This window comes from Brachionichthys hirsutus, chromosome 1 (genome assembly GCF_040956055.1).
Source record: "Brachionichthys hirsutus isolate HB-005 chromosome 1, CSIRO-AGI_Bhir_v1, whole genome shotgun sequence".
Taxonomy (NCBI): Eukaryota; Metazoa; Chordata; class Actinopteri; order Lophiiformes; family Brachionichthyidae; genus Brachionichthys; species Brachionichthys hirsutus.
Genome location: NC_090897.1, coordinates 3,865,096 through 3,879,549, shown reverse-complemented (window position 1 = coordinate 3,879,549; position 14,454 = coordinate 3,865,096). Strand labels below are relative to the sequence as shown.

Sequence of the window (14,454 nt, the reverse complement as noted above, 5' to 3'; positions counted from 1 at the left end):
TTTAATAATAATTTTCATCCCCTGTCTTATTTTTCTTTTCAGGAGGACATGAATTTGAGTGAGGAAAAAAAGACTCCTCTGAGAGACAAGGACCTAAGCATGAAAAGAGAAATGGTGATCCAGTATATGTTTACTGCCTCCAAATCTGTGAGTTCTTTAATAGATCAATATTATCTTATCTAATTTACCACATTTAATTTGCTACACTTTATAGAGTATGGAAAATCAATACTTTAAAAATATCCACGTATTTCATAATCATTGGTGTAAGAAATGTTTCCCAGTCTGACAAAAAATTTGATTAATATATTCATCATTTACAGGCATATGTGATAATAATCCAGCATAATCTCAATTGTTTTATTGTCTCCCTTATAGTGAGTGCATGCTGCGTTCCTCTCTCTCTTTTTCTGTTTTTTCCCTCTTCATTTCGGTCTTGTTTGCCCACCGTGTCTTTAAATGTCCAACATGTTTAGACTTTATATCATTTATATTAGTTTTGAGTGGTAGTACATCACAACTCAAAATTGTTGAGGCTGGTCGTAGCAGTGGATCATAAATTGGGTGCGGTTCACTATTCGTTCTGAATAGTATCATGATTGATGGAATGTATGTGATTACTTTTTTTTGAATGTGAGTTTTCTGTCATGGTTGGCTGGACCTTCAGAGTTTCAGGAATGTGCCCTAAGCGTGTTGCTTGTTCTTTCCTCCCTCTCAAAGCACAGATGGATTTTGATAGAGTGATAAAACTGTCAGTTTAAGGGGGGAACGAGTAGATCCCCAAAGAAATGTGGGTATCATTCGTTCTCTCCCACATCAAAAAGGACTTGCTTTACAGTGACCCCAGAGCATGTTCATTTAACATGGGTTCAGTTTGTGAAACCTAGTTTGAATATCAATGAGAAAATGCCCAATTAGCAGTGTTTTTTTCATTCTTTTTATTTATCTGTTAATACACATGAATGGAGGCTTTAAAATAATGTTATTAAAGTGTTTTGGTGAATGGGTCAACAAAATGCTCCAGTTACCTCAAACAAAAGAACCGTTTTGGGTTTTTGAGTACATTTTAAGTTGAATGTTGTACCGATGTACACTTGTGATTTGATTCATTTAGCATGGCGTATTTCTGGCAGATAAAAAAAAAAGTGTTGTTAGATTTGTAGTGGCACCGTTAACAGTTTAAGTAAAGTGGGGTTGCCATGTTGTAGCAGGCTCTTTTAAAGTCATGAACGAGGCTTTGGTAAAAATAACGTGCATATTTTGATGATTAAATTAGGGTAATGTTTTTGGGTGAAACTTTGACAAATTATTTTATTCCAAATAACTGGAAAGAACATTATAGATTGGACCTTGAGATGATAGGGGAGAGTGAGACTGGGAACACAACCATTATTTTTTTTTGGCAGCCTGTAAAAGGTTTGGGATTATTTATTCCTCCTGGTAATGATGCTGGCTGATTTCTTAGGGCTTTGATGAATTCAAAAATGTGGCCATTGATGTGTGATATTTTGGCATTCGGGGAGCTGTCTTGACAAACTAATTAAATGTATCCTTCATTTTAAGATTCCGTTATTGTCGTTCAGAACTTCAAAAGTTTACACGCTAATTTACGAGTTTGGTGAGATGCATACAAACAAATAATAAAATAATCCAAACTTTAAATATAACACTTGATATAGTGTCTCTTTCCATGTGATCAAAGAACATTGCAACATGGAAGATGATGTCTTTGTTAATTGCTGTGATTCCTGTGTTAACTGACTTTTGAAAACATCTGAAAATACTCGACTTGACTGTCACAGTAAAGCATACTGAGGAAGAAGTGAGTTTATTCATTATCCGGGGTTTACCCCGACTCTCACACATAGTCAACTGAGATAGGCTCGTGCAGAACCCGTGACCGATAACTTCAGATTAGCGGCTGAAGGCGAGACAATTATGGTCGTCTGGTCATCAAGAAGATTAATGAATGAATACTAAGACTTTACCAACAACTTTTATTTCTTACTACTTGCAATATTTATTGAAGATACTTACAGCTGTTCTTACTTTACAGGCATCATAAAGTATTCTAGATGTACACAGATACATTTTTCTTTTGACTGTTTGCAATTGATGACACAGAGCCTTGCTATCCATCTCCTAGCTTATCTTTATTTTCTGAGCCAATGTTGTTCTGTGTATGACTGCAGTTATGATATTTGTTTTTGCCCTTCTCTTCCAGGGTAGCTTGAGAAGCAGCCGTCAGATATCTCCCCAGGAATTCCTGGCAGAGCTAAAGTCAGGGGTGATTGATGAACGTCTGTTTGCCTGTCTCGACTCTTTGCGAGTGTCCCTTACCAGCAACCCTGTCAGGTACAGTGCACGATTATAATATTGGGAATGGACTTGGTTCTTTTTATTTAAGTGATATAACGTTTTTGTAGTACATCATGAAGAAATAGTTAAATTCAGAGGTGCACGTTAATGGTGTGTGTGCATGGTCAAAGTAAACGCACCATTTGTTAAAATAAATAATAATGATGAATATATTTATTAGAATGTTAGAGTACAAGTACAGTCACACAGTAGCATGTATTACAGTACAAATACAGTCAAACATCCTGTCCAAGAGGAGCATTTCAATAAAGTCCTTGTGGTCTTGTTTCCGTTGAAAGTCTTTGGTACATAAATCATCGACATTTAATAATACAAATTTAACAATACAAATAAAAATCAAACCAATATTAAATTGCTCAATTGATGCAAAATAGCAATAGAAAAATAAAAAGAATTTTACACCACAGATGCAAACTAACAATACATTTAAAATAAATTACCCCACAGATGCAAAATGGCAATGAATGACAATAAATGACAATAAATTATAATTGTGTGTATTTTAATGTCCAGCAGCGGAGTGAAAGATAAATTCAGTTATGTGAGAATCGGCTGGCACAGAGCATAATAAAGTCTTCAGAGGAATCGGGTCAGTTTCATATTGGTGGCTAAACCAAATTTCAGTTCCTTTTCATGGGAGTAGTCCACACATGGATCATTCTCATATTGATATCTGATATGAAATAGAAGCTCCGACTGCCTCAACCAACTTGAGTCTATCAAAGGCATTACTGAAAGCAAGTCACTGGAGAAGAAGAAACACTAAGACAATCCATATCACACTACTGGAGACGTTGCTAAAGAAGTGTAGCACAAGTAGTGGACACCTTGCTATTTGAGACATTTTGGCATCAATATCAGAAGTGAGTGAGATGCGGTGAAGATTTTCTGTTTCTTCTCCTATGGAAATAGGATTCCTTTGGGAATCTTGGATGGGGAAAGCTAGGTTCTTTTGCTTCATGGACAAAGAAGAAGATTTAAATGTTGTTTACCTGAAAAGAGGGACCCTCACTGGATGATCTGAAAAACAAAAATGAGGACTGAGAGGGAGACTGACATTTGCACCCTTGAGAAATCGGTGCATGAATAAGCTGAGATAGCAGATGCTACAAGCAAACTGACCTTCATTGCCCCATTGAACAGTTTTTGCTGAACTGCTAAAGAAAAGAAAGCTCGGGGAATTCAAGGCTCTCTCCTGCGAATGTTCTATTAGGTTGATAGTAAACAGGGTGGATAGTTGTTTCAAATCCTTCAAGGCTGTATGCAAAAGGACATTTAGTTCCTGCCTAACACTCAAACACTGGGATTGGATTTGTACAGGGAAGGCAGACTAATAATCAAGGATCAACGTTTAATTGATTACCCATTCAACTACTCCCTTGAAATCCATGAATAGAGAATAGCATTGAATCCCATGCTGCATAATATTAGTTGAGATGGAACATCCTCTTCAGTAATCAGGAATTGCTGACTTGTTAGGTGAAAGGGATGCTTCTTGGTATAAAGAATGAATCACTAAATCACACACTGTTTGGTTTAAAAAATATTTAATCAGCTTTAAAATCTTTATTTTATGCCCTGTTATGCCCTGCTCCATCTGAATAACATGATAGAATTTTGTAACACACTTAATTCACAATTTCATAAGTTATATCTTCAAGGTCTATCACTGTCTATTAGGAAAATGTTGCTTGTGATGCATTCAATGATCTCTTTATTTTGTCTGGCAAAATATTTAACCTTGTTGTATCATACTGGGCCCATGTTTAGGGACCCATCTTCAAATGTATTTTCATCAAGATCCATCCAGTAGTTTTTTTCCATAATCCTGCTAACAGACAGACAGGCAAACACTGTCAAAAACGCTACCTCCTTGGCAGAGGTAATAATATTATTTGAGTAATGTAATAGTATTTCTTGATTTGCCTATGGAAAAAAAACGAGTGGCCCCATTGATTTGGCAGTGAAGGTATTTTGTCTGACACTGTTTTGACTGTCGATCACTGTCCTTTTCTTTGCACTTTTGCACTGCAACAGTAAACCCTCCATCTAATATTGTGTTGTAATCTGCTCATTTTTGCTGAAAAGAATCAATGTTACATCAGCAGACTCTTTCTGTTGAATCAGACTCAAACTCATAGGTTGTGTGGCACTTTCTCTAGTGTGCTGTCTTCTGATCCCTGTAATTTGCCCACCACAGCTATTTCAGTTCTCTCTCCTTTCTTTGTGAAGAGATGCTATATTTCTTGCCCAATAGACAAGCGAGGCTATGTTGTGTTTCGAATTAAAACAGGTGCTTCTGAAAAAAGATGGGATTTCTGCGAGGTTTTGTAAAGACCCTTATTATGGACAATCTTGTATGTTCTGAACAGTTTGCACTTTCAAAAAAAGCTGATTAAAACTGGACTGCAAGCCAGACAGAACAGTAAATAAATACTATTATCTACAACGTACACATTCAGAATTGTTAAAAGAAAAGGTAAACATGCCAGATCTGACGCCTGAGCAGTTCGTCAAGTAAAAGTGGTATGATGGTAATTTCGAACGTTCGAGCATTCTGTGCATTCTCTTGCTGTATTATCTTAAACTGTACAATAAAATAGCAGCCAGTATGCTGGTAGCCTAATTTATATCATCAGTATAGGAACAGAACTTTAGCATTATTGTGCTCATCATATTGCGAACATTGTGTTTCATTCATGGTGATGCGACTGATGTGAACCCTTGCATGTCACATGTGTTTAACCAGCATGGAATTGGACTTAGAGAGACTGGCTGGTCACCCATCATTACAGAATTTGAAGGTTCATTGTCACAATTATACATAGTACAATTACATACACTATTTGTGTGTTTGGATTTTATAAGCCTGTTTTTTGTGGCAATCTCAATGGGTTGAATCACCAGCTCTGTTTTTTTATTTCCTGTGTCGCTCATTCCAGCGACTGTATCTTCCTCATAGTCTCTTTCCCTGGAGGAGCTTCTACAGTCATTTAACTTGCCATGCTTGGAACAACATCTTAAGTTAATGTTTCATTTCTGTTTCACATCAGATTTAGCGGAGCACAACACTATACGACACTGCTTGGGAACCTTGAAGGCATTCTTGTGGGATTGTGGGAAGTCAAGCTACCTTAGCGGTGAAGTTAGCCAGATAAGATGCCTCATTTTTCTCTTTGATTTATGAATGCTTTTGTTTTCCAAGGATTGGGATGATGAAGTTGTTTTCCTTATTTTCTCAAGCTCATTTTTTTTCTAGTTGTCTTTCTGACAGGACAGGACTCATTTGAATATTTCTGTGCTGTTGCATGCTTTGATGGTGATATGTGATCACAAGATAACTCTGATCTCAGAGCGAGCAACAATTACTGTTAATTGTATAAACATCAGAGAAAGGGATTTGCAGTATTTTATTCATAATCTGGAAATCTGACCAATAATATGAAAAAAATAAAAATGTGAGAATGAGCAGTCTCCTTTATCCCTTCAGGGCACACCTCACTATTCAACTTTGATGTGGTGTTAGCCACTGCTTTTATGACTTCACCGTTATAATAATTAGGCAATAATTCATTAATTAATCAGACAGCAGTGGTCCTGTCATAGTTTTACCCTGATGATATGACACCTTGACCATGAAAACACATTTTAATCATTCTTACTTTAACACTTACTCACCTTGGCTACTCTAAAACTAGAATAGCCTGCGCTGTGACAGTGTAAGGAAGCTGATTTCTTATTCCTAAACATAGACCCACATTCCTCAGCTGTTTTGACAGGAGCCTTTTTTTTTTCTTCATCAGCATGGCAGTGACAGTGTATCAGTTTAGCTCATTTTCTTGACCTTGTCTCACTCCTATATTCATACACCTTGATGACAGGAAGGCTACTTCCCTGTTTCTTGTTCTCCCATTTTAGTGAAAGATATACAAGAATAAGGTTTTATATGAATACATTTTAAAGTGCGGCACGGTGGCTGAGTGGTTAACGCTGTCTCCTCACAGCAAGTAGGTGCTTGGTTCGAATCCTATCTGTGCAGAGTTTGTATGTTCTCCCTGTGTCCGTGTGGTGTACATAACAAGCTGGGATAGCCTCCAGCAACCCCTGCGACCCACAGACTGGAAAAGCAGTCGGAAGATATACAGCTCAGATTTCAAAATAATCAAGGTGCTTCATAATACTTGAATATCGAATTGATTCGCAACTAATTGTTGCAACTATAATGTTAAGGATATATTTATGAATAACCAATTGTTTCTCAATTCGAGGATTGCATAAGTCATCTTGTATATTTGCATTGGTTATTGAATATACTTAACTTAAATTACATTTGAACTGACATTTTACAGTGTCCCTATTTAAATGTTTTGATTGGGCTGTGGAATTGAAGCCTTTTTGATTCTATGTACACTGACATTGAAGTCATTCTATTATACAGTAGATCAAGGTCAGTGCATTTTCTTTTCATTGGTGTAATTAATCCCTTTAAAAGCCTAATAAAACGGTTGCAAGCTATGTGTAAAATGTATATTCCATGCCTTAGCTGCTGTGGCCGACAGGATCCCAATTATTTGAGTCTTGAATACATCAAAAGCAGGAAATGCTCAATTTATCAGGCAGGATTGTTGAAATGTTGTAGTCACTGATTATATGTCACCAACAATGATTCTCCTTATCTCAATGATGATTTGACAATCATACCTACCTGTGTTTCAGGCAGAAAATATCAAAGCTTCGAATTGCTTCCTATTTTACTTTGTCACCTTGAGAATCTCTGTAAAATTTGAGGCTAGTAGGCATGCTGCATGTTAATCAGAGCAGTACAGAAACTGAATGCTGATGTTCAGTGATGATATACAGTTCCAATCAGAAGGGGGTGTGCAGTCACTCATAATTTCACTACCGCTGTCTTTGCCTACGTTTAAATGTTTCTGCTTAAAATGTGCTTTCAATCAAAATGAGGCCTTTCTGTGGTTTTTGAAGTTATATTTGCTTAATTCTCCATTTCTCCATTATCACTCTTACGTGAAAGACTTGGATCCTTATTACGTACCCCCCAAGACAAAAATAGTAAAATATTTCTTTAGCTTGATTGTTTGTTCCCGCAATAGCACCAAGCCTCTGCGATGCCATGCACCACTATCACACAATCTTATTTGCATGTCTGTTTAAGTACAGGATTAACAATTAAGTCGTATGTGTTTTTGTAGTATGAAATGCAAATAAATATTTTTTTTCATGTCTCTTGACCTATTTTTTTTGGTTTTTGTTTCAGTTGGGTGCAGAGTTTTGGACATGAGGGTCTCGGGCTTCTGCTGGACATTTTGGAAAGGTTGCTTTTCAAAAAGCTGTAAGTTGGTTTAATCAGATTTCGTGTGCACTCTTTCATATCTTACTGTAATTATGTGAGGATTCATGCAGAGTGCAAACGGTTACCTAGGAACCAAATTTGTTGCACAATTTTCATAATATTGTTTTGCATTTTCTATTTAGGAAGTCCTAGAATTGAGCAGAAATTGCAAACATGTACTATCAACAACAATTTAATTAAAACTTTTCATTTGTAAAGTTAACAAAACTCTTTCAGATTGTTTTTGTTTTTCCAACTGAACTTTATAGACTTGCCTTCATCTGTAATTAAAATTCTACTGCAATTCTCTTGTAGTATTTATGGCCTGCATTAAATGTCAACTACTCCTCCGTGCTCTATTCTTTCCCTAGGCAAGAAAGGATTGACAAGAAGAACCAGCATAAAATTATCCAGTGCCTAAAAGCCTTCATGAACAACAAGGTAATCATAATAATTTGTGACTTAACATATTTGTGACTGATTATTTTGTGGGTACATTGAATTGTTCATTTCAGCAAATTGAAACGTTATTAAAAAATTGTTTTCAGCCTATTTTCTTTAATCCTTGAAATCCGTTTTATAGTGAAGATCCAATGAATAATCTAAGCTATGCATTGTTTGACTGCGTGAAAATAATAGCCTGCATTAACTTTGAAATGCTGTGAACTTTCATTCAAGTCATTGGTGGAGTGGTAGGTGTATATGTGTGCATATTTTAATATTATATTACATATTTGTCATTTTAACTAAATGTGGAAATTCCATGTGGAATATTTTATGTAAATCTTTTCATTTTGATGTCCAATTTTAATATGAGCCACACATAAGTTATGAAATTTGGCGTACTACCTGTGTATGTGGAGGGGGGGCAGCATCATCATGACAGAGCCACATAAACGGAATTTTACTGAGGCTTTCATGCCTCCTGAATTACAGTGTGACACACTGGATTGTGTCTACTAAGCCCAGCAAAAGCCCTTTGTAGTTAATACTTTTATGATGTGTGTAAACAAGAGAGTGTAAGTACGTCACTCAGTCAATCTGTGTGGAAGTGAAACCTATAAAACAATATTAAACATCAAGGTCAATACACAGTGATATTGAATTAACTTGTGTCAACACTTCGGCTCAAAACTGTTCTTTTGAAGTCCTTTCTCCTGCCTTAGCTTTTCCTCCTGCGATGTTGGCACATGGTAGCTGTCGAAAAAAATAAAATCTCGCCACGTGGAGCTAAAACCCAATGGAGACAGATATCCGGCCGCTCTGGCACAGAGTGTGATGTAAGGGCTCATGTAATCATGCGTCTTTACAGGTGCCAGACACTCGCATCTTACTCGTAGGCCTTTCTGTCTGCCCAGACCTTTCACTGGCTAGAGAGGCATCTTGGGATGAGCTGTACCCACAATGCCAAGAAGACAGGTGTTCTCTGCCAGCTGTCAGAGCAGCCTTTTCTTTCTTTCTGCTGCCTTCCTGTGTCAAGTCACACAGCAGCATGTTTTTCATTGTGTGGCAATAATGGCATGGTAATGTATTATTAGAAGTTGCCACGCTATGAAGTTTCCCTTCACCCTTTAATTTGAACAATATAAATGCACTAAGAAGGGTTTGAAGGGTTCAGAGAAGAGAGACATCATCTGCAGGCTTTAAAACGGCTAATCTTGTAAAAGCAATGGAAAATCCTACTTTGCTCATTGCGTTCGAACCTTCCATTTTAGAATTATCTTGTCCTGAATCATTGTTTTCCTGAAAAATGTGTGTTCTTGTAGCTACAAATGGGTTGATTACAACTTATCTCGTCCTGTATTTCATACAGTATGGCTTGGATCGAATCTTGGGGGAGGAGAAAAGTCTTGCACTGTTGGCAAGAGCCATTGATCCCGCCCAGTCTGCCATGATGACAGATGTTGTGAAGCTGTTGTCAGCCATCTGTATTGTGGGCGAAGATAACACGTATGTTCTGTCATTCATTTTGCCAGCATATCTGTTATACTGCTTTTCTAACGTTGAAGCATATTTATAATTTCACCAAAAGATAAATCATTAAATAGCCAAAAAGCTACTGACACAATTACTTAATTAAATATTTGAAGTGGTTGAAATGCTTCTCTATTTCAGAGAACGCTATGACTTTTTAAAGAATGTATGACTTAGATAAGGTGATGATGTCATTTTGGTTGAAGTGTTTAGTACTAACACAATTAAGATAGTTTGAGAGCTTGTCAATTCATTTTCAGTTGTTTTTTTTTTATAATGGGAATTATGGATGTTTTTTTTTCTTTGGGATAAGAAAAGTGTGAATTTTCAAGAGATATTTATGAGACCAAAGGAAAATACTTTTCGCCTTTTGAAGTATAAAACTAATATGTTCAGGTGAATCATTTTATTGAACATTGTTATCCATTTTAAATCTTCATTGCATTTCTAATTAAGTTTCAAACCCTGCCTAAGCTTGTAGTGAAGGTGATAAAATCCTCATGGAAAGCCCCATCACTGCGGTCAATTCTCCAAGAAATGAACCATTGACACAGTAAAATACGAACTAGCATGTAGTCAAAGTCCCTTTAAATGAAGGTATTTCTTCTTTTACTCAATTGTTGGCTCATGCATATCCTCCCATTTAGTTTGGAAAAGGTCCTCGAAGCCATCACCACAGCAGGGGAATGGCGGGCCGTCGAGAGGTTTTGTCCCATTGTGCAGGGACTACGAGATCGCTCAGTTCAATTACAAGTAAGTGCAGAGTACATGTACGGCCTCATTATTTTGCTCAGGATTCACAAATGCATGTGGCTGTGAGAAATTGAACGTATTGTAAACGCACTTGGTTCAGGGTTTCTTTTTGATTATTCTCTTCAGTCCAAACTGTATTTCAGTTACTGTAACTGGTACTGGCTTAAAAGCCGAGAGTTCATTAACTGATGCATATCGATTAATGTATTCATGTTACGTTTTATGTAGGGCCATGGGTTCATTTTAGGGATCTTACAAACAGCTTGGAAGTAGAACATGCTAATCAGATTTTGCCAATTGTAAAAATTACGGTTATGTTATAGTCTTAATTGCTCAAGGTAAAAAAACAAAGACGTCAAAAAGCGATCCTTTTTGCCATATTTTTTCACATATTTACGCAAATCACTATTAAATAGGTCAACAACATTTTGTGACTTATTTCTGATGGTTTGAGAGGTGTTTTACCTGTCTGCAGATCACTCATTTAATCATCCTTAGCACTGTTTCTACGTACACTTCCTCTGTTTAAGAGCTTTCAGATTTACCATCTCCTTGCTGATGCATACACTATAAATGATTCACCTGGGCTTTTTAAACGGGCAGCATTAGTTTATGTGAGAGGAATATAATTCATGATAAAAGTATGTTTGCTTTCTTAGTCGGTAGCTGAGAGCCATGACAAGTGCAATCATTAATCCAATAAGTGCCCCGCGCCTCTGCATTATAAGCATAAAACTCAATTGTATACATCCATTTGCACATTTTGTTGGTTTGTATTGCATTCGCAAATTACTTACTCCAAACTTTAAACTAAAATGACAATTTTAAATGAAAAAACAAGTCATTTGCCCCTGTAGTATTATCTTTTTGAGAAAACAGTGAGAGGAAATGTGGAGAGAAGGAAAGAGGCGCAACCCTAGAAGCCAAATCCTTTTTTTACACCAATAATGTTTTTTACACACAATTTACAGTACCAAATGAAGCTCATTGTTTAGTCATGTGTTTAGCCTGCTTATATGATTTCCTCCATACATTATTCAAGTGTAGATATTGCTATTCTATGACAATGTGTGGCCAAAGGCTTTCTTTCCTGCTTCACTACACATTCTTCTATAATATAATTTGGTCAAATGTATGTTACTTATCCATTATTATTATAATGGAGGAAATAATGTATGTTGACTGAGAGCCAAATAACGGACTTTGAATGCTAAATCATTTATTCATTAATTTTCCTAAATGCCTTATCTGAATCCGAGTTTGTGGGCTTTGCTGGAGCTTATCCCAGCAGTCTATGGGCGAGAGGCAGGGTACACCCTGGACAAGCCGCCAGTTCCTCGCAGGGCCACATATAGACAGACAATCATTCACATCATGCCTATGGACAATTTTAGCATAACCAATTTAATATTGAATGCTGAATCAGCACTGACTTATTTTGTGCATGATTTACATCCAAAGCATTCCAGTCATTCTCAATTCTTGTGTATCTGGTACGTTTCCACCCACTACATTGATTTTTTTTTACCTGAAATGAATAGTTATACCCCAAAACCAAAATATGAAAGGTAAAAAGTTGGTAATTGTTCTAATGTTTTTATGTTGACTACTGTAGTAAATTTTACAGGCAATTATTGTCTTGTTGCAGACATTTTTGTCACATTGATCTTTAACACTGGATTTAAAACATCTGACTATCACTCATTTTCCCTGGTATTGCCATATTGTCTTTTCACACATGAGTGGATTTCCTCACTGGTCAATAATGTATTTTTCTGTCTGCGTTTACTTGCTAGTTGAACAGTCACAAGATGCACCAGTCCCTGTGCAGTAAACCAAACTCAGAGGGGAGTGAAAAACAGCTTCCAAAAGAGCGAGTTTGCCCTTAAAATGACTTAGTTTTGTGTGTATGGGTCTGCAGTTGTCCCATTAATATTAAAATAAATTCCCCCCCCCCGCCACCCGCCTTTATTTGGTTACTGGAGACAATAGAAATGCATTAGTTATGGTCCTCTGCTTCCAAGGGATGTAACTCATTTTGAATTCACGGCAGCATGATTTTCATCAACTTCTGGAAGAAGAATGCTGTCGTCCCTTTCTGTTGTTGTCTCTCACTCGTCTCTCTCCTATTCTCTCGTTCTTTCTGTCACCGTTCTGTGCACCCTTCCTATTACAGGTGGCATGCATGCAGCTCATCAATGCACTCGTAACATCTCCTGATGAACTGGACTTCAGGCTGCACATCAGAAATGAATTTATGCGCTGTGGTCTGAAAGAGATATTGCCGGTAAGCACAACATCATAACGCGAACACACACACATAGACACATATTAAAAAGTCACACTCACTTGATATTAATATTTAAATGAGTTGTCCACTTCAATGCAATATTGTAGATTTGCTCCAGCAAATATTTAATAAACAGAGGTGAATTTACCAATACAAATTCTGCCCAGGCTAATAATACTTCTGCTCGCTTTTATGCCACCTACCTAATATGTTTATCTGTTGTAAACAATGTGGTTGTAGCTGCCAGGAAAACAAATAAATTAAAGGGAGGAGCTGCTCTCCTCACCTGCTTATCATGATTAGTAATAGCGTTTAAAATAGCTCCGTGCTTAACTTGAGCACAATACGTCCCTTTTGTTGCTGATGTCAAGGAGGTTTTCAAGTCATTCTCCCTTTAAATATTTTTCACCTTTTATTCTTTTTCTATTTTAATGCATCTGTAGCAACTGACAACCATCAGAAATGAGGCCCTTGACATTCAGCTAAAGGTGTTCGATGAACATAAAGAAGAGGACATGCTGGAGTTCTCTCACAGACTGGAAGACATCAAGAGCGAGCTGGAATATCCTTTTCATTATTGCAGAGTGTGTCTCTTGTGGCAAATAAACATTTTAAATATCAAAGGCATCAAGGTATATCATAATCAAACAAAATCTTGTCATTTCTTTTTCATTTCATTCGCATCTTTTTTATGTCCACGTATACGTTTTCAGTTTGCATATGATTCTTTGACTTTCTGCACTGATGTGGGAGATGTGTTCAGTATTGTTCAGAGCATGGTGAAGGACAGCAGCGCGGAACCCTATTTCCTGTCTATACTTCAGCACCTGATGCTCATACGCAATGACTACTTGGTCAGGTAAAATACATGATCACGTACTACATACGCATACTTTTCTTGTTAGTTATCTTGAGTGCAATCATCCAAGCTTTGTTTCTTTTTTTTACTTCTAAATTGTTAGTGCTTTCTTTGCCTCTATATGTTTTACAGTGCCCAAAAGTGAACAGTCATGACAACTAGAATCTGTATATTGACTGTATAACCAAGCATTAATGGATTTTTACTTAAAACTCCTCCTATAAAAGTTGAGATTTCAACATCACCCCTTCCACTTTCACAAGCTTTCTCCTGGGATGAAAAGCAGACCGGGGTTCGATCTTTTTTAGTTTTCTTCTCTTTTTGCCACTCTTCTTTTCCTTGCCACTTTATGGCATCTTGCTCTGAGTGGATGGTAGTGGAGATAATTGGCAAGGGTTTCTGCCATTTTCTCATTTGCTGTGCCGTTGAATGCCAACCTACATGAAATGATTTAGCCGTGACCCGTGTGTTTAACACAATTGCCTCTTGAGGTACAAAGTGGTTTCCCCACACAGTACAAACCAGAATTAGCTGGTTAGCATGCTAACCATCGACATCTCTGCCCAACAATACATAGATGTCTCTGGCAGAAAGTCAAAAATATAATTCTGTTGATCATTTTAGTTGACATTCAATCACAAAAAGAATGCGGTGTCTTTCATCTACAAATCTACTACTGCTTCAGAGTATTTCTCATTTTCTATTCATGGTGCTTTTCAAATGCTTATTTTATGTTTGTTCACTCATTGCTCAGTGTGAGTTAAACCTCGGGTTGATCAAAAGATGGAGCCGTAATCTGACACACACACAAAAAACAACAGCAAAAAATTCTGCCACTCTTTCAAATTA

General features: G+C 36.9%; 1 protein-coding gene across 1 annotated transcript in view; it reads left to right on the top strand.

Annotated features, from left to right (window-relative positions):
- The window catches only part of LOC137903367 (protein diaphanous homolog 3-like), a 102,110-nt gene that overhangs the window by 5,748 nt on the left and 81,908 nt on the right, over positions 1-14,454 (top strand). The window contains exons 4-12 of the mRNA XM_068747556.1: positions 43-147; positions 2,225-2,355; positions 7,655-7,729; positions 8,101-8,170; positions 9,543-9,679; positions 10,351-10,456; positions 12,633-12,743; positions 13,190-13,308; positions 13,489-13,605. Of these exons, the coding sequence (XP_068603657.1) occupies positions 43-147; positions 2,225-2,355; positions 7,655-7,729; positions 8,101-8,170; positions 9,543-9,679; positions 10,351-10,456; positions 12,633-12,743; positions 13,190-13,308; positions 13,489-13,605 (971 nt within the window). The remainder of the gene's footprint in view (positions 1-42; positions 148-2,224; positions 2,356-7,654; positions 7,730-8,100; positions 8,171-9,542; positions 9,680-10,350; positions 10,457-12,632; positions 12,744-13,189; positions 13,309-13,488; positions 13,606-14,454) is intronic.